General features: G+C 41.9%; 1 protein-coding gene across 3 annotated transcripts in view; it reads right to left on the bottom strand.

The window, feature by feature from the left end:
• The window catches only part of FOXJ3 (forkhead box J3), a 69,973-nt gene that overhangs the window by 30,393 nt on the left and 12,314 nt on the right, over positions 1-27,266 (bottom strand). For 2 of the 3 annotated variants that reach the window (XM_075189901.1, XM_075189902.1), the window contains exons 2-3: positions 13,136-13,201; positions 11,124-11,595 (exon numbers count right to left, since the gene is read on the bottom strand). In XM_075189901.1, the coding sequence (XP_075046002.1) occupies positions 11,124-11,447 (324 nt within the window). In that variant the 5' untranslated portion in view covers positions 11,448-11,595; positions 13,136-13,201. Of the gene's footprint in view, positions 1-11,123; positions 11,596-13,135; positions 13,202-14,221; positions 14,336-27,266 lie in introns of those variants that run through there. The other variant, XM_075189903.1, reaches the window with a different exon arrangement.

Raw genomic sequence — 27,266 nt, 5'->3', positions numbered from 1 at the left:
AAGCAGGATTGCAAAGACTGAGAGTTATATAGCGCAAACAGCAGAGTCCCCAAGAACATAGCAGTGATATCAGGTTCACGTCACATTGATACGGAAAGATTGTGGAGACAAAGTGTACCGCTATACGAAACGTAATTAAAAGGTAAATCTACACCTACATAGATTCAGGTTTTTCTTTTAATTTTTTTTTTAACAAGCCAACATTTTGCCAATATTTTCTTTAAATCCCCCAATACTGCACCCAATCTAACCATTTCATAGTGGGGCTCCTCACGTTGTGGACATAAAAGCATAGGACCACATCATTTCCATATATATATAAATCTGAGATAACAGTTAAAGCAAAATATACTCTATAAATATAGTGGGGTCCTGCTGATTTGTAATATGTCAAATATAGCCTGTAGTGTCCCCAGTGACCATGTTGTCACCTGTAATTCCCTTTACCAAATACAGTAAGACTTCAGCAGAGCATGTCTAATCCTGCTAATTAAGTCTTCATTTCAGATGTGACCAATATATCTTTCTAGTCTGAATGCACAGTAGGGAGTCATTACCTTTCTCTCCTGTGTAGTTTTTCATCCTGAATCTTAAAACCTGAGTGAATAATGCAACCCCCAAGTAATTTAGGAAATCACAGATTGATGTGAGTTTTGTTACCTTACATTGCATTAAGTGCAAGATAAGAGAATATATTACATCCTGATGGGAAACATTCAATGTAATATCTCAGACGTTATGGTGCCAGCTCGGAATGGGGCTGGGTTACCCCTTGCCAATGTGTGCCAGAATCTGTATAAAAAGAGCCCTGTTTGACCAGGTTAGTAGTATGCAATCTGTAACTTCTAATCACTAGTATCTCAAACTGATGTGGAAAAGTCCTTGTCAGGACTCTTGAGCAATTAAATATCACTGCTCGAAGATTATGCCCGACACCTATTGCCTGCTGTATCCTGTGACCAACAGATAAGAGCTTACACTCTAATCCGTTCCCTGGCAGTTCTGTGTTGAACCCAGCATCTGTGTCAACGCACTGCCTGCTACCCAGCAGTCATGATCCACAGCAAGCAGTCAGGAGGTACCAGCCAGCCCAAAGCAAAGAGGCGCTGCAGCAGCTTTACCAGCTACCCAGAAGGAACCAGTTCTAGGCACGGTGAAGGAGCCTAGTGGTGGCAGACGAATCCTCCTACAACTATTGCGCAGTTTGCATTCGGCGAGCGTCTGGTGGCAAGGTGACACCAGTATTAGTGGTCGGTAATAGTCTCTTAGTAACGAATGAGAGAAAAACACAGATAAACTGTCAAACATCCCTTCATTCATCCTCCCAAAACAGACTGGGTGGCGAAGGAAGACCATCCGGTCACAATAGGCTTTAAGACCATGCATTCAATGAAAACCAACAGTCGTGTATGCGAGGCCACAGGCAAGAACGGACACCTCCATTAGCCAGCAAAACAAGAGATCCCAAACATACTAAAACATCTACCTCATTTAAGAAAATTAGTAAACGCTGGATGAAAGACACCGCATCAGCTGAAACGATCTTGACCAAGGATTACTTTAAAATGCTTTAGTATTGATCTATTGCGGAAATAAAAGATTACCCAGCAGTTTGGCATAGTTGAATTTAAGCAATTACAGGGAGCAATCTCTGCATAAATTTGCTGATAAGTTCAAGAGCTAGTTGCCAAAACTACACTTACAGCCACGTGAACAGGAAGGTACGGGAAGCCTTCGTACTACAAAATAGTAACACACACACATATATATATATATATATATAAAGATATCATATAAAAAAAGACAGACATGTACTAATGTAAAGCTACCCTGTGAGAAAACAGATTGATCCCTTTAACCTCTGTACGGTGGCACACAACGCACTTCGCTCTGCAGAATAGGTGTTAATTAGCATCCCTACTACAGTTGATTCTTGCCAAGCTTGCGGCTGCTGCTGCTGAGTCACGGCATAAAAAAAAAACGTTGCAGAGCCGACTCCTCTGCTTATAACCCTTGTTAAAAGACTATATCTGCCATAATATTCTGGCAATAAAAGAAGAATGAAGAGCTCTGGCCGCCAAGGCATGCGTAAGTGATAATTGCATTCATCTGTGCCAGTGTCTAACTATACAGAGATTTATGACCGCTATGTAAAAGGCAACAATTGAAACCCGAGGGCCAGTAAAGAGGATCTGACATTTCTGTCAATACCAGATAAGACCTGAAGGTCAAAGGTTAGATCCCTGCCAAGTTCACAGTATCCAATCCTACCAGCGCCTCTACGTCCGTCAGTCATCTTTATGCAGACAGTAGAAGGACGACTTGTAATGGCCTATCAGCTGCTATCTTACAGGCTGCATCTATAAAACATTGATGTGTCTGAGGGATGCACAAGGCCAAAGTTCCCATTATAAAAATGCAATTGCAGGAACGCAGCTGTCACGACTATGGTTATTAAAAGAAAGTGTCTCCTAAAGTAGTTACAGTCTGCAATCTACACAGACAGGTGCTCTCCCCAATGTCCTTGTGCAGAGTCCGGGTATGCATTGTTTCATTTCTCCTGGTTTAATGCGATCAGGAGTTCAGGAACGGATTAGGACATGGATTGCTCCTATAGACAGAGTCGTATGAACACTTAGATACAAGAAGATATATACAAGTATTGTAGCAACAGATACAGGGCGACTCAAATGCTGGGACACACACTACTGCGGGATCCCCTTGTAGCAGTCCTGGTTGCTATGTGTAAGCTGCCCTAGCAACCTGCAGTTTAGACATGAATTAGATATGTACAGATGGGGCGTGTGGACAATACAGGTTATACTGCAGCTTCCTATACTACCTCCAGTACAGCATTCGCCGCCCCTCATTGTGTGAACCAGAAACAGCACAGAGAGACCTTGTGATTTTAACCGATCCACAGGTGATGTGAAGGGGGGGGGGGGGGGGGGGGGAATACCACTACGATGGTCTTCGTTGCTGCTAGGCAGAACATATACATGGCAAACTGACCATTTTCGGGTCTATGATCTTAGTCTGTGGATTCTGCCATGATGAATTATTTAGAAAGTGAAGAATACTTTGCTGTATTTACAGACAGCAAAACAAATGACTAACAGAAATGACTATTTGTCTATATTAGTAAAAGACTGATAAGTAAAACTAACGAGCACCTGTCATTACACAACTATCTGAACATTTAGGGCTCATTCACACCTATCCCATTTTAATGTGATTTCACAAATAAATAAAAATGTACAAAAACAGCAGTGCCATCCCCACCATTATACACTGCTGGCTGCTTTTAAAATATTAGACCCCAGCATGCTGTATGTCATGTATTAACGTCCGCTATCTGTACTACAGATTATACTGGTAAAAGCGCAATGTATGACTAATCCGCGTATAAAGCATGCATTCATTTTCACTTTTTTTTAATCCATCTCCCCATTGCGTGTGTGTGTATGAACGTAACTGTGTTACAGCCATAAAGTTCTGCCAAAATTAACCATGTTGCATGTCTGCACGTAGTTAGCCAGTGTGGGTACACATATACTTGCCAACTCTCCCTGAATGTCAGGGAGACTCCCTGAAATAGGGGTGATCTCCCTCACTCCCTGAAGAGTCTGGCATTCTCCCTGATGCTGAGCCAGTACAAGACGTGGTTGGCTTCGCCATCTGTGGCATGATGACACAGTTCAGAAATTGTGTCCTATGTCCATGTATTGATGCCTATGGAGGTGGCCATTTTCATGGAGACCAAGATTTAATCAAAGACTGATAGGTAAGACAACATGACTTCAGTAATGGAGACAGAAATGTAAAAGACACTTCAGTCTCTGGAGATTCATTAGCTGCTTTTCTTTAACGCATAGTTGCCTACTCTCCCGAAATGTCCGGGAAACTCCCGCATTTATGGGAGACCTCCTGGAAGAGCAGGGCAACCTCCCAGTTCTGGCCCCAGCAATAGATACATTGGGGCGGGGCTTAATGATGCAAATATCGTGCCATCATAGCCCCACCCCCTGCTGTAATTGGCCAAAATGTGACAACCATTTAGGGGGCAGGGTCAAAATGATGCCATCCATCAAGCCCCGCCCACACACACCTCCCCCGGGATCTCCCTGAAGCCAACGAGGAAAAGTTGGCAAGTATGACACATATTAATGAGAGAACATCACACCGACTGGCGGGAGCATGCTCAGTCTGCACCTGGGAAACTTCCTGTGACATCAGTAGTAGGAAGTCTGCCAGCTTTCAGCACACTCGCTTAGAATGATCACATGATATTAGAATCACAGGATATACAGTACAGTCCGCAGCTATTTTAAGTAATACTGTAATTATGTCAGGAAATACTAGAAAGATAAAAGGCACAGTTTAATATCCGATCAGGAACGGGACTTTTATTAATAACTGTACAACAGATGACAGGAACACTAGGAAGTTGCCTGTTCTGTCTGCAGTTAGAGAATATGACTTCTTAATTCACCTCGTGTAATCCAGACAACACTTCCTCAATCGTACTAATCCCATACACAAGACACTCCTGCCCTCCTATCGGCACTGATAACACTAATAAGGAAAGTAATCTCTGGGGTTAATATGCCAGAAGCTGCCAGGTCTGCAGCATAAAGCCTGTAAGGATCACATAAGTACAGTGATAGCCTGAGGAACAGAATCATGAGACAGATATAAAGACAGTAAGACAGGCAGAGACCAGGTCAGATATGGAGGTGATGGGCAGGACTGGTATATGGATAGCTCTCATTCAGTAGGCGGTTATTATGATACATAACTCCCACCGCTAGATATCCAGGCGGAGGTGCCATAGTACAGGGTAATACTGCTATATGCACCCCGAAGTGAGACCTGGTTCTTTCACCAAATCACTGGTGACGAGAGAGAGGGGTAAATGCCACTACTTTAGTCTTAGCCACCTATAGACAGAACATATTGGGGCATATTCAATTGTTTGTAGTTACTGGCCAAAGTAACGCGGCGCGCACACTATTATGGTAATAGTGCGTGTAAATACCGTTATTACGGTACCTTTCATGCTGGATTTCAGCTCGCGGCTCAGGGAGCTGCGAGCTGAAATCCGGCTTATTATTACTGTAATAATGGTAATACTTTTTACGCTGCGGAAAACGGGAACAATTGAATATGCCCCTTACATGTCAAACTGACGATTTTAGCACAATTCCCTGGTTTTATAATCTTAAGGAATTTGTCACATTATCTTTTTTAAAAAAAAAACCAAAACCCCATTACTTTGCTGTATTTATCGAGAGCAAACAATATTCTGTTACAAAAATAGCTCTAGCTGTCCATCATATAAAAGCGTGTTAAGTAAACTAAAGATCACTTAACTACACACTAAAACAGCTAATAGCATAATAAATAAACAGCACATTAAGACGGAATGCTGCACAATACTAGAGTAACTTTTTGACTTTGAGCTCTGATCCACGCTTGGACCCTACCAACACAAGTGCGGGGGAGGTTTTATTTATGCTGGAGGTGCGGCGTGCCCCATGTGCACGGCAAAATGGAACGTGCTGCACATTAGGCGCCTTATACGAAATGGATGCGATATTTAAAAATATGCACAAGTTAAAAATAGAAAAGGGTCCCTCACACTAGTGGTCTATTGGACCAGTGGGCTTGGGAACCCACAGTAACACTGTTCGCCTGAACCCTGCAGGAGTGAGTGCGAGAAGAGAGGACTTGGCGGTATTTTGGCTGCTGCAACCTGATTGCACATGTGGGAATTAGAGAGCAGCAACACCAGAGCCCCTTCTGGTATCCTGATGGTCCCCTTACCCTCAGGGGCAAAGCACCACAGTGGAAGTTCAAAAACCTCTGGCATCAAAGTCCTGTAAGTATTTTGGGCAGGAGATTCACAGCCCAAAATAAGTGGAGCCAGGCCGGAGAAGGAGCGGAGCTCCCCTCGCCCTGGAGTACAATGTTAAAGTAAGAGTGTGGTCCAGGCTGGTTCGAGGGAGACAAACAGGAACAAACGTAGACTAGTTAAAGGGACCGGGAGTTAAATTACCACATGTCCAAGTGGCAGCAGGAGGAGTGGTCACTAATGACAGGTTACCGCCGGTAAGCAAAACCACAAACAATCTGTGGCCCCCTGGAAAGGGGACAAAGTAAGCCCAACCCGTCACAGACACGCTTCCCCATTAAAATATATGCGTCTTATATTAAAACCCTTTATTTTGCAAAAAACCTTTCATGTTATAACAGCCAGAAAACATCAGGAGAAATCAACACACTTGGCCCCATATGTAACATACCACCAAAGAGAGCAATACCTAGGAATGTTCTAAATGCTCATTATCCAGAAACATTGAAGGCATCAGGAATTCAAAACAGACACAGAAAGAGTTTTAAAAAAAAAAAATGCAGAACATCTTATAAGGAAACCTAAAACTAAATCATTTTCATGCAGATCTAAAAGATATTGTACACCAAAAACAAGCAGTTATAAAGCGCAGATAAGCAGACCTTAAAAGACTTTCTTGGAAACGTAAAACATTAAATAGAAGTCCTTTATAGTCGCAGCCAAATACCCAACCAACGCATTCTTGCCATCAGTTATTAACAACATATATTTACATGACGGCAGCATATTCCGCAGCACTTTACAAATGGGAACAAGCGGTAATAAAACAAGACTAAAACAGAAGAGGAGGTAAGAGGACTGGGGCTGGATCCGCACGAGAATTGGAAGAGATAACTTAATATATAATCATATCTATTATGGGCGCAGCGCGCCTGGTATGTTATTGTTCGGGTATTGATCTATATTGTGAGACACTGAAAGAGCATGTTTGCGCAGCATTTTTAGTCAGGAAGTTGAGAGTTGATTAAACAGTTGATCTGAGGGGAAGGGGTTACATTGTCCACCGCATTCAGTTCGCTCCTGTCCTGTGTATGTGTCATTTGGAAATGTCTCTATGATATATATCAGTGATGGCTAACCTGTGACACTCCAGGTGTTGTGAAACTACAAGCCCCAGCATGCTTTGCCAGTAGATAACTAGCCAACTGGCAAAGCATGCTGGGGCTTGTAGTTTCACAACACCTGGAGTGTCACAGGTTAGCCATCCCTGATATATACATAATTCTTTGTTAAGGTGCAGATTATTGTAAATTGTGTTTATATCCAATTGTAGATAAATCGGACAGAGTTACCCCCTTATTTTAAACTTTAAGGGATACATTTTAAGATTTGAAAAGTTCTATTGGAGCCTGGCGGGATGTTGGGGAACCTCAGAGGTGCGAGCAAATATCAGCAATGTTTTAGATACCGCAATAAGGGGCTGAGGCGCACATCACATGATGCCAGACAGGCCTTCACATAGAACTGAAGCCACCCTATATGCGATCTCTCAGCCCAGACTTAGGAGGGAATTCAATTCTAAACGTAGTCACATTTCCGGCTATGGCACTAAACATCTAAAACATTGCTGCGAGTAAAAATTAGCCCTCTCTCAGTACCCCAACATACATCTCATCAAGTGAGGCTACAACGGGATTTCTCGGAGAATAAATTCTTCCCTTATTGGTGCCAGGGTTGAAGGGTAAGAGGGTGAGAGACTGGGCAAGTGACCAGCAGGTCTGATGCAGTATTCGTACAACGTTGACCTTCTTCTACATTTGAGCTGCCTCTTATGTTACTCCAAACATCTGGTCCTCGCAGCCCAAGTACATTTATATCACGGCTTAAGATCATCTGTGAAATCTCCATTGAAAAGTTTATTTGGTATTTCAGCCGATTGATTATATTTGTTGATATGGAGCAGTTTCTCCAAACCAGTCACTAAATTAGACATAAGTGGTTATCGTCTAACAAAGTGCAACTATGCAGTAACCCCTAGCAACCAATCACATTCATTGGCTAACTCTCTGTAAGTCAGCAGTGGGCAACAGACCACCCGCTGAGTCTTTGCCTGTGGGCCCTCCAGGCGGACGCTCGTGACCTTATCAAACTGGGGCCAGAGGACTTCTGCGTCAAGTGACCACATCTGCACAGTGCAGGGAGGTCTCGCGGCATACCCGGAAGAGGAAGTGCACTGTGCTCTCCCTCCGTCCTCTCTGCAGCCCCTATGAAGGCTGGAGGGACGCGCAGGCTAATTTACTGTGCTCCTCATTGCTGTAGATAGAGCGGAGCTTACTGCTGGTTTATAAAACAAAGCAAAAGCAGAAATAACATGCAAGCGCTCCTAGGTATACTGCCTAGTACATATAGATCCCACTGATATCCAACCATCCAATCAAAGGCTGGATAGACACTACAGGCTTTGCAGCCAATTATCGAGGCAAACACCCGATAAATGACCGTTCGGCCCGATATCACATTACTGGGTATACTTGCACGATTAACGACAGTCGTTCCAAAGTACCGATCGTCGTTTCATTTGATTGCTTGTTCTATTTAAAAAAACTTGTTCCAACCTCCATCCAACCCTGCAGTGTGTATGCACTAACACGACTGTCTGCCCAGAGAGAGAGTAGGAACCGGTCACTGTGTCTGTGTTAAATGTAGAGAGTGCTGGAGGTGGATTAATTTGTCCATTCGTCCTGAGACTGAATAGTCTATAGCAGGCCTGTCCAACCTGCGGCCCTCCAGGTGTTGTGAAACTACAAGCCCCAACATGCTTTGCCGGTAGACAACCAGTTGATAGCTGGAAGGGCATGCTGGGACTTGTAGTTTCACAACAACTGGAGGGCCGCAGGTTGGACAGGCCTGGTCTATAGTATATAAATGGTGATGATGATGATGATGATGATGATGATGGTTAGTTTCACAGTCACAGAAGCTAACAAAATTTATAAAGACATTGTGGGAAAGTCAAAGTTTATTTTGTGTGTTATAAGGACTGTGACAGGAATGACCGACTACACTGCTCTTGTACCAGATGAAGAGCACAGATCAGTTTTTGCAGGGTGTACCTAGCCTAACATTGTACTGTACTAGTACAGATATACTGTATTAATGGATGTTCCAAATGTCATCTGTACCCCCAAATTAGAACCATCCTCTGTACACTATGGAGCAGTGTTGGTTTGGTTACTACACATTTGTACATGGTTGGGAAATAACCCCATAAGTGCAACATATCTGTGCTCAACTACTACAGTGTTTCCCAAACTAAGTCCTCATGTACCCCTAACAGAGCAGGTTTTCCATGTCTCCTTGCTGGAGCACAGGTGTACTCATTACTGACTGACATTATAATTCTACCACCTGTGGATCTGTTACAATGTGTCAGCCAGTAATGAACACACCTGTGCTCCAGCAAGGAGATATGAAAAACCTGCTCTGTTAGGGAGCCCTGAGGACTGGGTTTGGGAAACACTGAACTACTATGTTGGATATCTTGGGGCTCGCCAGCTGCTGTGGAACCAGAAGTCCCAGCATGCTCTGCAGAGCATGTTGGGACTTGTAGTTCCACACCAGCTCGTATGTCACAGATTGCCAACCTCTTTTCTAATGCACCCAACGCAGATACATAGAGCTGGCACAGACGATTGTTGCTCTATCAGCGAGACACTCAGTCACATGACATTCCCAAAATGACACTACTGAGCCTCCCTAGGCCTACTATAACCATGGGATTGTGGCTATTCTTCTCCATGATCATCTATAACTGATAGGGTGCTACTGTTTGTCATTATTTGTCTTAAACAAACGTCCAAACAAACATCGCTGGTTCTGACTATGACACAGATGATTTTTGAGACATATAGGGGCATATTCAATTACGATTCCGGTCCGCTGGATCGCGCCGCGAACTTAATCCACGGTACCTGCAATAGTGCGCATTTTCCGCGGTAACGACCGGAACCCTAATTGAATATGCGCCATAGTGTTTTTATTTAGAACACAGAGACTGATGTACGGCTATTCCTCTGCTACAAGCTACCAGTCAGATGTGTCTTGTTGTGCTGGTTCCACAAGGAAAACTATCCCTATTAGTAGAATATGGAAATACACAAAGATGATCGGACAAATATTTTATAACATTTGAGAGAAAAATGTTAAACGCAAACTGTAAAGTTGGACCATGTTAAAGATTAACGAGTAAGAAATTGCAAAAAAAAAAAAATTAAAAAAAAATCCTCTGTAGATCTTTTTCCATCCACATTCACGGGATGGCTGTATGGTTGTCTTTAATATCAGTCGTTCTTTTAAACACTAGTTTACAGGAAGTGAATAGAACGGATTAGCTGAACATTGCTGCGTGTATCTCTTGAACGCAAATCCAATTGCGAAATGATCTAATTTACATGCAATTTCACCTCTGCTGCCTTTTTGAGATTAAGGTATTTAAACCGATAGCTAAACACTATAAAATCTGACCAAAATTTGCCTGTTTTGTGCATAGCCAAGTTGGCCACAGTCATGATCGCGTTAGATTACGCCAAACCACCGAAACATACCCCATGCGCAGCAGAAATATTCAACAGTGCGCTGTCATTCTGACAAACGTGCAGATATGTCATAGCTATCAGGGTGTCCTGTGGTATCTGGCACCAAGACGTTAGCAGCAGATCCTTTAAGTCAGGTAAGTTGTGAGGTGGGGCCTCCATGGCTCGGACTTATCTTTCCAGCACATCCCACAGATGCTCGATCAGATTGAGATCTGGGGAATTTGGAGGCCAAGTCAACACCTTGAACTCTTTGCCATGTTCTTCAAATCATTCCTGAACAGATTTTGCTGTGTGGCAGAGTGCAATATCCTGAGGCCAAAGAGGTGAGTTTGCAGGGGAAATTTAAATATCGGCAATAACTTTAAAAGGCAAGTTTTACCGTTAAAAGCTATTGCCGCTTTAAAACTTCCCCTGCTAGGTCGCCGAATATCTGCGACTTGCAAAAAGCGCAAGTTAATTCATTTACCCCTAGCTGTCATTTTGTAGAATGTATTAAATAAATCACTAGAATCTGATTGGTTGCTATAGGCAACATCTCCACTTTTTCAAACTCACAGCTTGATAATTTTAACCCTCTATTTTTATAAGTGCATGGTTATAGACGTTTGACATATAGGAGCAACGTGTAGTTTAGCATGAAACACGCAGAGTACCATAATGCCGCCAGTCCTTACCTTCCAGCCGCTTCCGGCCTCCTTATAATAAGGAAAATTATCACAGATCCACTGGTAAATCTCACTAAGAGTCATTTTCTTTTTTGGCGAGCTATTGATGGCGAACGTAATGAGGCTGGCGTAACTGTACGGAGGCTTCCCGTCTTTGTGCTGCTGTACTTCTTCCTGGTCCAGTGTCGTGTTGGGGTCAATGAGGGCGCTCTTCTTGGAGATCCCAGATCCGTGGGTGCTCTGGGCAGAGTCAGCATTTTGTATGGCAGCTCTCACTGTGAGCTGGGGGAGCCAATCCATAGAGGTGAGGCTGCTCTCTAGTTCTGAAGTCATTGTTTATTGTTGTTTATATATATATCTCTATCTATAGTTTTATATATTTTATACTGTGCTTCCAGGTGGAAAAGATACAAACAAATGTAGAGACGTCCAGGTAATGCGACTTTAAGATTTCCAAATGAAGAGATGACCAATGTTGATTCTGAAAGTAGAAAAGTTGATAATTGTTGAAAACGGTCATAAAATATCACTTAAAAGACTACCGAACATAAAAACACAAGATCCACTGAAAAAGTATAGTAATAATAAAAGCATACAGGTGTAAAACGTGTAACATTTAGGCCTATTTTGCCACACTTCCTGCATAGGGCCTGGAGAGATCCCAAGAGGCTGCAGACGGGGTTAATTCCCACACAGTCTTTCCCATAGCACACAATATGGGTGTTATTGATTTGTTGTCTACGAATGGTTTCCAGTGTTTGGGTGGAGGATACAAGACTGTATTGTGCACTTGTGCATGGCGTCCAACGCCAGTTAGTGGCCGGTGACCAGAAAGGGAAACTGGGACTAGCCAGCAATAGGTTTCCTGGTGCCATCCTGGTGGAAAATATATGCTGTGTTATTGTGATGGAAAAATAAAACACTGTTTCTGTAAGCCTCAACCAAACCATAGAAACATATTCAAATGCAAAAACATAATTAAAACATTAAAAAAAAACATGTCCTCTGCTTTTATAGAGAAACACAAGCGCATATAAACAGTTTTCTGTTCTGCATCTATATTTAGATTACTTGTAAATCCTAATGATCTACAAATCGTGTATTTGAGCCAATTTATGGCCGTATGGGGATTTGAAGTAGGCACAACTCCAAGGAAGAGGTAAATTAATATTCATCTACTCACAATAATTAAATTCTAGAAAAAAAAAATGTTCTAAACCTCTACTCGGGTCGGTACACAGGGCCAGGCCGGGCATAATCTAGCACACGTGCCCACAGGTAAATTCACATGATTTACACTCAAAAAGAATACACAATGCGCCTGAGGAACAAGATTCGGAGATTAACATAGCACTCATCTACATTATTAATACAAATTGGTCATTAAAATTGCATTTTGCTATGTAAAATTCAAAAGAAAGAACTCGCTCACTAAATATTCTCATTAATGTTACTTTGCAATGGGATATTAAACCCCTACCAGCGTGACACAGCAGTACTGGATGTGAAGCTACGATGATAGGAGAAATAAAGGGAAAATATATATGTTAAGGCAAAGTGACAGAGACGGGTGATTATGAGGTCATGGACTGGCGCCATCTCTCCCTAAGACAGCCTCCATCTTTTCTATTGGCACGCCACTACCCACCCTCCCCTACCATACAGGGAGGGCTACAATCATCTGGGGGGGGGGGGGGGGGTGCTAACTGTTCTTTGTGGCCATAGACTGCTTATACATTAATGGTGAAGTCAACTACAACATACATATTACTTAAACGCCACAATATTCAAATGAATCACCTACTCAGAGAAGCTCTGCTAGGAAAACACCATCCCCTCCATGCTAACTATGCAACAACCAAACTCAACCTATTTTTTTTTGTACTCGCTAATTTATCATGTAAACAGGTCAAATAATCTTATTAATAACTGAATTTGAACAGTAAGAATCAGATGTACGATGAGCTGACAATTTTAACAACACAAAAAGTAACTATGAAAACATGACAAGACAACCCCACCTTGTGCGCGATGTCACAAATGCGTAGATCCCTTCATGTAAACCCATCTGGACAGAAATAGGCCAGCTGGAAGAGAGAATGTAGAAATAGACATGTCATTTGGGATATAGTTTTACCTCAGAGTGCGCCATTTTGAATTTTACCTCACGGAGTATCTATCATCGAACCAAAGCTTCGCAAGTCTTTGTATTAAGCTTTTTTTTCTTAAGTTACCATTTAATTAAAGGCTGAAACATTTGGTACTGCTGCTATTTGTTAAACAGTGAACTCTAATATCATCACGTCACTATTTATTAGGAAAACTAATATTGTAAGGAGTAACGCACACATTAATGTAAATTCTCGGGGAACCATCACCTGTGGCCTTATGTATTAACGTGATCATGGAACTCACCGGTAACTTATAAGATTTGTATAACTTACAGTAGTGGGATACATTATACAGCATGAAAACACAGAATAATTTCCGGTAAATTGCCCAGGTGTCATTTTATGGTGTATCTAACATTATAGCTGGCAAAGCCCCAGTCAAATCTAATGCGAGATTTGATAGAGCACCAAGAAGTAGTTACAAATAAACAAAAATACGGAGAGAAATCAGCAGAAACGTACAAAAATTTTTTTTAAATAAAACAAGCAAATTGTACTCTCCCTCCAGACTTCATGCAATAAGATCCGTGTACAACACAGCCCAAGGGCTGATTGGCATTATTATAGGAATAGCCCAGCAGTGTGTGTTACCCTAATAGTGAAGAATAAAAAAAAAGTCTGCCTGCAGGTCAGATCAAAGCCTGTTACTACTTGTAGAAGGGTTAATTTAGAAAAAAACACAAACACACAAAAACAAAAAAAAACACAAAAAAGTGTTGTCCTATCAAATAACCTGCCCAAACTGAAATTCTGTGCCCTGGGGCTCCTCCCTAGTCACCCCTGGTGCCAGCGAGGGCCCCTAAACATGACAAATGCATTTTACATGTGTTCCAGTTCTATTAATGTGCAGCGTGACCGAACGTCTATGAAAACAATCAGCTGCTTTCAAGCGGCGATAACAGCATAGTGAATGCAACTCGGCAAAACAAGTCTCACAGTGATCGCAGCCTGAAAACCATGATAGGCCCACATGACGGGGGTTTTCCACCACGAAAGCACAGAACACAGATGCAGCATGGTACGGATGTTTGCATATTGCAGGTTACAAGACCGAAAATATTTTAAAACCGGGTGTATAGAAATCTTCAGAATCCATCTGTCTGGCCCTGTTCTAGAGATGATGCAAATCTTATTATGTGTCGAATAAAAATACCAATTTACTACTCTGTGTAAGTGAAACTTTCAATACACTACTTGAGGGAGGTGTCAGATATGGGAAGTTCAATGATGCAACACACACACACACTTTGTCCTAAATCAGTTCATACTGCATTATGGTCCATTTTAAGTTGTCGGTCTATTTACTTACACAGTGACAGATTAAAACTATTTTTACTTACACTCAACATAGGCTCCTACCCCTAACATTCCAGAATTCACTGACAGATCATATTTGTGTTAGCCAAAAGGGGCGGAGTTAAAAAAATAAGTGTCCTACTTTTTTCTGGAATGTTGAGTTATGAACAATTACAGTGGTAATAGCACCGACAACCCTTGAAAACACATTAAAATGTCTATTTAGGGGACATTAACATGAAAAATTGTTTCATATGATTTATTTAATGGACCGATAAAGAAATATATTTATAAGGGGAGGAATTGAAAATTGTATTAGATCTACTAAATGACAATTTTACAACCTCTTCTAAATCTACTAGCATCTGTTGACCCCACTCTCTAATCTATGAAGCATAAATGTCCATAGATTTAACAAAAAGGATGACTTTGCAACCAATATTTATGAAATGTTGGGAGATTTTCCCATTTATCTCAATGAAGCACCCATGGAAACCTCATTGAAATTAATGGTCATATTGATATTAATGGGGTAAACTCCATCTGTGAATTCACCATTACTAGATAAACAGGTTACGGATACAATAATCTGATTTGGATACAGTACTTTAGATGTATGGTGTATTCCAAATGATCCTGCATTTTCTTTGTGATTCCATGTGTGTTTGCAGTTACCCAATAGCATTGATTCTAGTAAAAATAAATCAAGTTATAAAATTGGGAGATTCAGAAGCCTTTAATTTAAAAAACAACTATCGCTTAAACCATAGAACTTCAACAGGATGCTAAAACGTCACAGTATTCCTTTACTAGACCACTTGGCTCATAGTGAAAAACTCCATAGATGGCAGCTATTCTCTTCATTTAGATGCACACATACATTTCAAATGAGGTAAGAAAGCAACTGTGAAAACCCCATTGAAACGGATGGGCCCATTCATTTCAATGCTTGTACATGCATTAAAGTTGTTTTTTAGCCCACTCATGTCAGTGGTTTTGATCTCACCGCGGAAGTCTGGAAATCACCTAAAATGTTTTCACTGGTTTCACAGTGATTTGCAAAATCAAATCTTTCATATAATCACTCCATCTTTACTGATCAATGGGAAAAAAGCCAATTTCAGTTAGTTTGTCAATTTCTAGTGATGTAAAAAATATCTCTATATATCCATCTCTATTTTTTCCACTACAGATCAGTATTTGTACAGTTTCCAACGTCAGAGTGAGTACAGTGCTATAATACAGCTATGTGCCGGGTCTTCTAACCAGCCACAGGTTAATCAACTGTATGGCCTATGTAAACACTAATGCCAATACCAAAATACGGTCTGATGCCTCTGCACCAAGGTAAAATGCAGCCCCCTTGTGAGATAGTGGCCCGCATGGACGGTCTCTGGAAAACATAATGCTGCTCGCCACTGATCTAGAGAGAAAGTGGGAAATCGTAGAAGCAGTATCCAGAGAACAGCTCAGCATTGCACACAAGGGCAAAAATAAACCAAACACACAACAACAACAAAAAAAAACAAACAAAAAGTCAAAGAAAGAATATAGACATAGAAAACAGAATAATGTACATTTTAAGAGTTACAGAAACATGTCTGCGCCAAAGTTGATAGTAATGAGCATGAACTCTAGGGCAGGCAAGGAACTTTTTCAGCACTTCAGCTGTTGCTAAACTACATTTCCCATGATCCTCTGCCAGCCATGAGGCCAACAGTTGCAGCGGTGAGGTTTACAGCACCTGGCTAGGCTCAGACGTCCAAGTAATATTCACTGATGGCAAGAAATCAGAAAAGGTGACTAGTTCACTTTAAAAATAGGCGTCTGCTTTACAACCGCATCACTGCACGGACTACCTGGGACCTTTAAAAATAGCTGACAGCGAGATTCCTGAAACTTTTGACTTTTGCTGTGACTCATCATCTGGAGTTTCTTTCATGAGTCACTGCTGTTTTCACAGCAGCATAGAGGAGGCCATGCTAGGCTGAGAGATTCTCAGACACCAGATAACACAACAAGAGAAGAGGAGAATCCACAAGCAGTTCTGCAAGGACTGCTCTGAATATTTACAGCAGTGCATTGAAAGGGAAAATAGTCGCTAACAATTAGTGCGAATTTACATGTGGGTAGATCCCCACACAGGTCTGTGTTACGTTGTACCTGTCACTTACACACAGTCAGACCAGCAAGGTGACACATTGGTAACAGAGGTCATCGTGCGGCGAACTTTGGTCATAGATGTAAAAGAGGTACTGCACCTAAAAAGTTATTAGCATTGTGGCTGGTTTCATCATGCTATGATACTACTGCCTAGCAAACTCCAGCCAAAGGTGATCATCATTTATTAATATAGCACCGCTAATTCCGCAGCGCTGTACAGAGAACTCCCTCACATCAGTCCCTGCTCAATAGAGCTTACAGTCTAATTGCCTAACACACAGACTAGGGTCAATTTTGATAGCAGCCAATTAACCTACCAGTATGTTTTTGGAGTGTGGGAGGAAACCGAAGCACCCGGAGGAAACCCACGCAAACACGAGGAGAACATACAAACTCCACACAGATAAGGCCATGGTCGGGAAGCAAACTCATGACCTCAGTGCTGTGAGGCAGAAATACTAACCACTAAGCTACCGTGCTGCCTAAGTTCAGTAGGACCTACACCAGTGTTGGCTAACCTGTGACACTCCAGGTGTTGTGAAACTACAAGTCCCAGCATGCTTTGCCAATAGATAGCAGCTTATTGCTGGAAGAGCATGCTGGGACTTGTAGTTTCACAACACCTGGAGTGTCACAGGTTAGCCAACGCTGACCTACACCCTTTCGTACTGGGGAACCAATCACAGTACTAAAGTTGGGAATCCGTTTTAGTGCAATGCCAGCTCCAGAAAACAGAGGTGATGCTGCAGTTCCTGGGGACACAGGGCAAAATATCGTAGGCCAGGGGGCGTTTGAGGCTATGTAGGGGGTATGGGTTATATTGGCTATATGATGGCATGTGAGACTATGAAGGTTCACATGCACCAAGTATTCACTTTTATGCTGTAATAAGTACATTATCACACCATGAAGGTCAAGTCTATACATTTTCAATGCCAATTGAAAAAATTCCCTAATTCAATAGGTGGGATGGGTGCATATCATCATCCCTATCTGCCCCACTTGTCTATTTTATCACTGTGACAGTACCCAATGCTTAAAGGCAAACAATCAGCAAATAACAATCACAACAAACAGTATGTTTTTATCATCATGTATCTTTAAACAGGACGACAATAGAGCGCTCTGCTGAGATGAACTGGGTGTCATGAACATTAGAAACTATTCAGGAAGCCTAGAAGTAAAATATTAGGGATCAAAATTGGGAGGAAATTAAAAATAAAAGCAAAGCCTATATATGAAACTTACAATGAAGATATAAATATGATATAGTTAATGTGTATCTTTACATAACATTTACTTTACAGAAGAAGTTATTGATAAATATTTTATACTTGTTAAGGCAATAATATTAGCTCTGCAGGACAGTTATCACTCATATACTGTGTGTGACACTGTGGAAGGAGCTCGCTGGCTACTGGAGCTGGTGAAAAATTCTGGAAAGGATAAAAATACTGTATATCACATACCTGATCTGTATGGGTTAATGTATAAAAAGATGGATGCTAAACTCACAGACAAACTAAACACAAAATGTGATGTTTATTTAAACCACTGAGCAAGTTACATGCACCTGCCCCTGCTTCTTGCCACCTTACACAACTCCAGAGAGAGAGAGAGTGGGGGATCACCGTTACCCCATCTTGCTAAGTCTAAAGTGATTTTTGGCTGGTCAATCATGTGACCAACAGCTGACATTGTGAAATCCCCCTCCTTCCTAATTTGTCTACTGTGTTTTCTGCACTGTCTGAAGGCAGGTAATCCTCATGCTAACTAGACCTTTTCATCTCATCGACCAATATATATCCTTTTGCCTGAAGGCACAGGAGGGGATAATTAAACTTGCTGTTAGGCTTTCTGTCTCTGTAAGACTCAGGATGCAAGCGATTCAGGAAATCACAATTAAACTGTGTTAAATGCAAGATTAGAGAATATTATATCCTAATGGTAAACATTCATTGCAAAATCTCAGGTGTTACAGTGACAGCTAAGACAGGGGCTGGGTTACCTCATGCCAGGATATGGCTCTAAAACTGTATAAAAAGAGCACTGTTTGACCATGTAATGTATCATTCCATCTGTAACTTCTGGATCATTACCAGTACTTCAAACTAGTGTGTAAAAGTCCTTGTGAGGACTCTTGAGCAATATAACATCACTGCTTGAAGATTTTGCCTGCGACTATCACCTGCTGTATCCTGTGACCAACAGGTAAGAGCTTACGCTCTAATCCGTTGCCCAGCTGTCTTGTGTTGAACCCCGTTTCTCTGTGCCAATGCTCTGCCCACTAACCAGCAGCTGTGGAGCTTGTCCCTTCGGTCCTCTTGCATCCCCAGCCAAAAATCTGAGACGGGAGTTAATGGGAGAACCAATCACAACCTGCTATCAAGAGACTGTCAGTCATTTCTAAGACAAATGACCAACCTGTGATGCCAGTGGGATGACTACCAGGCAGGTGCAACAAGCATGCTGCGGTGTTAAGTTTAGACCTCCCCAAGATGAGACTATGTTCATGTGTCTTGTTTGAGACGAAGAGCTCTGCAGTACTCTATGGGAGTGCAGTGGACTCCTTCTGATTCTCTGCCAGACTGTCTCACCAGTGACTGCACCCCCTGTAGACCATTGTATTGAGCCCTGGTGTAGATTCTGAACGATAGGGTTGAAAATTTGGTATATGGTACAGATGTGGGCGATCTGCAAAGGTATCATATTTACAATTGAGTAAAAACTACTCTTATTATTTTAAGTACAATAATATGATTTTCCTAAAGTCCAGTGGACCAGTATTATAAATAGCTAAATTATTAGGAAATATGTTAGAATGACTGTTAAAATGGAGACATGAAGAATATACCAGGAGAGGGGGTGTCCCACGCTGCTTTGAAACCCTTGTGTCACAGCAAACACTTGACAAACTGAACGCAATAATAAAAAAAGACTCAGAACCTTGTAAAAGCTGCAAGATGATTCGCAGAGGGGAGCGGCTACCGGCTTCTCAGGATGAATGGGGTTTTACCAGCAATAAAATATCTCCTCCTGCAGTTTCCTTTATCTGCTCAGATAGTCTTTACACACAACGGATCTATTACTGAACCAGCTGACTGAGTTTATGTTACTCCCAATCACTCTGTGAATTCACACAGTACTGCTTTATGTCTAAGGTAACCCCTCTGCCGTTATGTTACGTGCGATTATACGGAATTCAAAATCATCCTCATCTCCGGTTTATTCTTTAGCTTGTAAACACTAAATAGAAGCCTAAAGTATGTACCCCTACTCTGCAACCTTCACCCAATCACCAACTTCTGAACCATGATGGAAGACGACCTAGTTAGTAGCGGAACCAAAACGTTACACATAACATCTAATAAAAGCCATTCAATTTTTTGACAAAAAAAACAACAACGGCTAAAATGGTATCTAATTAGTCACTGAAGCCTAGAAAATGCAGCAGACAAATTATATTTTGCTCACAATTTTTCCTTCTAAGCCAACGCAAGGCCCATCTGTTCCCTACAGAACCATTACAGACACTGCCATGTTGATCTCTTTCCTTCTTCCTTTATATGAGAATATCAGCACAACATGCAAATTATTACTTGGTCCTTTGCTCTCATAAACTTGTGTGAACAGATCGTGTCAATGAGCCTCAGGGCTTGTTTACACATGTGCTCTTACATTTATCTATGTTGTGTTGTGAAGGGAGCATTACACAGTGAGGCATTACAGCGGGAATAGGCTGCACTTGGGACCACTGATCCCTAGGGCATCACGTACGTCCCTCTTACACAGGTAGCAGAAGATAGTGGTAAAAGTTTGAACATGTTCCTACTGCTGCCTGTGCAGACAGATCAATAATCCACTCAAAAAAAAATACTAGTAGGTTAATTGGCTGCTATTAAATTGCCCTGTGTGTGTGTGTGTGTGTGTGTGTGTGTGTATTAGGGAATTTAGACTGTAAGCTCCAATGGGGCAGGGACTGATGTGAGTTCTCTGTACAGCGCTGCCGAACTAGTGGCGCTATATAAATAAATGGTGGTTATGATGATGGTATCTTACACCATAATTGTACTGAATGCACTCGCTTGCTAGAGCCTTTAGTGTACAATATAAAAGCTGACCAGTACTTTCACATGGCCACAGGCCTCAGCTAACATATACCCCAATGCAAGACCCCCGTGTGGACAGTCCACTCACAAATGCCACATTTCTGCATTTAACCCTCTCCTCCATGGCTACAACTTAGACAGTCATATTGGACAGTCGGATTATCCCGATAGAGAAAGCCTGGATGGGATGGTGGTGGAACGTGGGCAGGACCTTCATGCGTGTGGCCATAAAGTAGACAACATAGAAGATTTTATTTTATTAAATGCACATTTTCAACCCCCTTATCTAATTGAAAGAATCTTGTCCCACGCAACCAAATTTCTTTCTTGCACATGGGTGAAAAAACAGGTGCATTACGTTATTTATACCTTCACATTTCCAGTTAACTACTGAATACAAAACAATAACATTTAAATATGCATGAGATGAGATACCGATGGCTTATCTGATCTGTATGTGGATTCCACCTTGCTCTACATGACAGATATGAGAAGTGTATACAGATACCAAACAACTGAGGTCACAGGAGTATGCTGTAATGAATGTTTGTGTGTGTCTGGAACGTCCCACACTACAGGTAATTCCCAGCACCATCATTCACTAAACACCAGAGAACCGCTCTCACAGAAGCACAGGTCTATCAATATCAGACAGTTAGGAATGTATCCTGGAGAATCACAAACGTTCTTTACACACTTATTTTTTTTAATAAAACTAGCATGGAATATAGACCAGAAGGGGCAACAGTAACATTTTAAAAAGGAGGAGGTTCAAAAAAATGTCGGAGATGTGGCGAGTGGACATCTCACACGCGCTCAGTGTCGGCAATTACGGTAGAAATCTCCGCTCATATTCCCTCGCACCTCTACGGAAAGCCACCAAACCCCAATCTGTACAGAACATTTGTGTTACCTAGTAGACCGCAAGCCTATCATTCTATCCAGTCATACACACGTTTCTCACAATTGGCTGAGGCTTAATAAAGGAGCTCCACAGTCCAAAGGCAGTTTTTTTTTATAAATGCAAACCGTTCGTACAAGACGGGGGGACAGACAGCAGAGCATGCTGAACACATTTAGTCACTTGTAAAGAATTCAAAAAGTTTCGGGTATAGTCTTTGGATAAATCATCCGAGCAGCACTTTTTCCTCAAATTTTTCTCCCACAGCCCTGTCCAAAAACCAGGAGAGGATGTGAACGAGAGGACCAATCACAAGCTGCAATCGAGAAATTGCGGCTTATGATTGGAGGATTAATTTGCCGCTTCTGGGGAAAAAATGGCTGCATGTAGCAGCCCCCTGTCTGGCTTAAAGTGCTCCTGTCACCTGCACACAGTGGAGGCAGCCATTTTTTGAGGTGAACTTATAATAATTTTATCTAATCTCAGAACCGGCACCTCAAATATAAATTGGTTCTCCCAAATACGAGTCAGGGAGTGTCTCGGTGCTCTCACCAATTCCTAGCGAACCGATAGGCTGCAGGCCCTAACGTGGACGCCATCATTGTGTGAAGGTGATGGGTCCCCTTTAAGGGGGGAGTATGAAAGTTCACTATAATTTATATTACAGCATGTTTAAACATAGTACAATGGAGGGCCGCAGGTAATATTTTTCCCTCAGTCCCTCATCATAGTGCTGCAATAATAATGCAGGCCACTTTATTACTACCAAGTGTTTACTTACTTCTTGATTTCATTATAGGCTACAATTGTACGTATAATGAATGTATTTGTATTTTACATTAATAGTATTTGCAATATCAATTTAAATAACCCCCAAGCTTTACATTGTATCCCAATGTGTAAATATTAGCATTGCCCTGTGTAAAGGGTGACACAGAACAGTTGTGCATGCCTGGAATATAGAAAGGGATATACAAAAATCTCACTGCTGTGCAGGGCTCTCGTGGAGGCTGCTTACACACAAATTCCAAATGAATTAAATTGTTGCTGAATGCCATGCAACATTCTATGACAGGTCTCACCGTCCAACCAATGCTCCTGGGAAGGTGGGCTTGATTTGCCAGTCGCTACGTTACTTAATGACAACATCTTGGTATAAAATTACGTGCAGAAAAATGCATGAAAAACTGAAGTATGGTATAGAATAGTTTTGTTTTAATCTGTGACAAAACAAAAAAAATGGAACACCTCGCATGCCAACAGTTCTATAAGTGTCCCTTTCTGCACGGTGTACTTCTGAATTTTACGTAACACTGATATAGATATAGGGGTATATTTACTAAACTGCGGGTTTGAAAAAGTGGAGATGTTGCCTATAGCAACCAATCAGAGTCTAGCTGTCATTTTGTAGAATGCACTTAAATGATAGCTAGAATCTGATTGGTTGCCATAGGCAACACATCCACTTTTTCAAACCCGCCGTTTAGTAAATCTAGCCCATAGAGTCAAAATACACTCTACCTATAAATGGTGTAATATTTATCCTCGCACACACTGATTTGCTATGTGAAATAAAGGAATCAATTAAGGCTTTGTAGCCTGTACTGCCCATTTCCGGGATTTTAACACGCTGGTGATAAATGGATATCAAATACGCACGGACTCACACGTGTGTGTAACTAACAAACTGGTAACATTGTGTAACAGTCTTCACGGCTTAGCTCAAAATTAACAAACATGGCCTACAAGGTCAAACTGCCCCGAACAGAGGGCTATAAACAGCTTTCACTTTCTGAAAGACAAGACTGTAAGGAGATCAAACCGGCTGACTCATCCTCACACACAGATCTACAGACATTTCAACCAAAACGTTACCTGCTTTACGCAGTGGGCGGAACCAATATTCAGCCTATCACTACACTAGACACAAAGCCGACACACATCAGGCGGTCACTAGTTCTAAATGAATCGATTGGCTGAATTCTCACGAAGATGTGCTCAGCCCACTGAAAGCTGACTTCACCTGTGGGTAGCCGACAGGTACAAATTAAAATAAAATGTACGGTTTGCAGACGTGGCAGATCTCGGTGCACTGTGGCATAATGCATCTTGACAATGGCAGAGCGAATAATATCAACGTACAGTTAACATGTGCTTAAAAAGGAAACACTTTTCTCAATTTGATATAAATAGAAATTAAAAGTTATATTATGAATTCAATTCCCGACCATGGCCTTATCTTTGTGGAGTTTGAATGTTCTCCTAGTGTTTGCGTGGGTTTCCTCCGGGTGCTCCGGTTTCCTCCCACACTCCAAAAACATACTGGTAGGTTAATTGGCTGATATTAAAATTGACTCTAGTCTCTCTCTCTCTGTCTGTGTGTCTATATTAGGGAATTTAGACTGTAAGCTCCAATGGGGCAGGGACTGATGTGAGTGAGGTCTCTGTTCAGCGCTGTGGAATTAGTGGCGCTATATAAATAAATGACGAGGATGATAATTACCTTTTTTTGGCTCTGTAAAATGCCAAAAATTCAAAGCAAAGTCACCCCAGTAAATAAATAAAATTTAAACCAGTACTAAATACAATCCTATCTGACAATGTGTACTATGGATTACCCAATTAAAATACTGATTTATGTTTTTGCCAAAAACTGGACGTATGAAGTTGGTCTGATATAGAGGTGCACGTTTGTCCCCCATCAGTTGGACAGGAGCCTTGTATCACAAGGCTTTGGGTGACTTCTGTACATTGTAGGACTCTTCTACTAGATATCTCACTCATCTCCTGCCGCTGGAACAATTCCTATGATCCGTGTGGCTACAGATGGTCTCATCCCTGCCCAATTCATATTCAATACGGGGGAGACACAGACAGGCAGGAGATGATGAATGGTAACAAAAAGGTACTTTAACAACTAGTTAAAACACACATGAGAAATATTAAAATAAAAAAAAAAAAGGGTGGATTAGTTTTAAGGATGATTCGGTTTCCTGGACTCCTCCATGACAGCACCAAGAGCTTGTCCCTGTACCTGCTCGTAACGGGAAGCAAACGAGTTTAAAAAGCCCCATCCCCTCTGTTGCCTTTGTGAACTATTTCAATGTAGGTTTCAATTAAGTAGGGATATAAGTGTGCCGTCATAGTGCAATCATGTTAACAGAAATATCAGAAAGTATAATCCAGACTTTCACTTCCCAGACACCAACAGGAGATAGAACTAGAGATGAGCGCACTCGGATTCCGTGAATCCGAGCCCACCCGAATGTTGCCGATCCGAGTCGGATCCGAGACAGATCCGGGTATTGGCGCCAAATGAAAACCTGAAACCGAGGCTCGGAGTCATAATCCCGCTGTCTGATCTCGAGATACTCGGATCCTATAAATTCCCCGCTAGTCGCCGCCATCTTCACTCGGGCATTGATCAGGGTAGAGGGAGGGTGTGTTAGGTGGTCCTCTGTCCTGGTAGATCTCGTGCTGTGCTGTGCTGTGCTGTGTTCTGCAGTATCAGTCCAGTGGTACTGATATATTACAAAGTTCACTGATTCAGCAGTATAAGTCCAGTGGTACTGATATATTACAAAGTTCACTGATTCAGCAGTATAAGTCCAGTGGTACTGATATATTACAAAGTTCACTGATTCAGCAGTATAAGTCCAGTGGTACTGATATATTACAAAGTTCACTGATTCTGCAGTATAAGTCCAGTGGTACTGCTATATTACAAAGTTCACTGATTCTGCAGTATAAGTCCAGTGGTACTGCTATATTACAAAGTTCACTGATTCAGCAGTATAAGTCCAGTGGTACTGCTATATTACAAAGTTCACTGATTCAGCAGTATAAGTCCAGTGGTACTGCTATATTACAAAGTTCACTGATTCTGCAGTATAAGTCCAGTGGTACTGCTATATTACAAAGTTCACTGATTCAGCAGTTTAAGTCCAGTGGTACTGATAAATTACAAAGTTCACTGATTCTGCAGTATAAGTCCAGTGGTACTGCTATTACAAAGTTCACTGATTCAGCAGTATAAGTCCAGTGGTACTGATATATTACAAAGTTCACTGATTCAGCAGTATAAGTCCAGTGGTACTGATATATTACAAAGTTCACTGATTCAGCAGTATAAGTCCAGTGGTACTCTCCTGTGCCGCATATAATTTTTAAAGGCTTTGCCGAGTGTGTGTGGCTTAGGGGTACGCTCTCTTGTGCTACATATAATGGAAAACGAATATTTGGAGGATAAAGTAGGGAAAGATCAAGACCCACTTTCTCCTAATGCTGAAGCTGCTGCCACTAGTCATGACAGACGATGAAATGCCATCAACGTCGTCTTCCAAGCCCGATGCCCAATCTCCTAGTACAGGGCATGTAAAATCCAAAAAGTCCAAGTTCTCAAAAAATAGCAAAAAGAGAAACCTAAAATCATCTGAGGAGAAATGTAAAGTTGGCAATATGCCATTTACGACACGTAGTGGCAAGGAACGGCTTAGGCCCTGGCCCGTGTTCATGACTAGTGGTCCAGCTTCACCCAAGGATCTAAGCCCTCCTCCTCCCCCCCCCTACAAAAAATTTAGGAGAGTTATGCTGTCAGCAACAACAACAAAACAGCAAAGAACTCTGCCTTCTAAACAGATGACATCACAAATCCCCAAGGCGAGTCCAAGGGTGTTGGTGGTTGTGAAGCCTGACCTTCCCATCACTGTACGGGAAGAGGTGACTCCATCCAGCATTTGCAGCACGCCCTCTGCATATGCTGGAAGGATCACCCACAGTCCAGTTACAGATTTGGCTAATGAAGGTGTGAATGTTGTACACCAGGAGGAGGATATTGATGTAGCTGGCGCTGAGGATGTTGATGATTATGATGCAGACAGATACCAAATTGCCTTTCTCAATTTCTATTTATATTCTAGATTATATAACAGCTGAATAGTTTTCTATTTTACTCCTGGTGGAGAGGGGATCTGATGCAGACAGATACCAAACTGCCTTTGTCCATTTCTTTGTATATTTGAATTTCTAGTTCTACAGTCTGTGCAGCCTGCTTTTTTTTATCTTCAAAGTATTTACAAGCCTTGCAATCTAAATTAACTAGAGGTAGTGACGTGCTAGAACTCCACCCTCTATATGCTGCAGAGGCTGGAGGAGCATCAAAAGGCCATTCAAGCCTACACAGCCACCTAAGACATAGGAAAAGGAGTGGGGATGCGCCTGAGTCAAGCGCACTGGAGAATGATTTCAGTGTTGTGCAAGGTTCTGCAGCCATTTGAACTTGCCACACGAGAAGTCAGTTCCAACACTGCCAGCTTGAGTCAGGTGATTCCCCTGATCAGGCTTTTGCAGTAGCAGCTGGAGAAAGTGAGGGAGGAGCTGGTACACCATTGCGATTCCACCAAGCATGTAGCTCTTGTGGATGAAGCCCTTCGTACGCTTTGCCAGGATCCGAGGGTGGTCACTCTTTTAAAGTCAGAGGAATACATTCTGCCCACCGTTCTCGATCCTCGGT

The sequence above is a fragment of the Mixophyes fleayi genome, chromosome 11 (assembly GCF_038048845.1).
Source record: "Mixophyes fleayi isolate aMixFle1 chromosome 11, aMixFle1.hap1, whole genome shotgun sequence".
NCBI classification, from domain to species: Eukaryota; Metazoa; Chordata; class Amphibia; order Anura; family Limnodynastidae; genus Mixophyes; species Mixophyes fleayi.
Note: the sequence above shows the minus strand (reverse complement) of the source record. Positions and strands in the feature narration are given on the sequence as shown.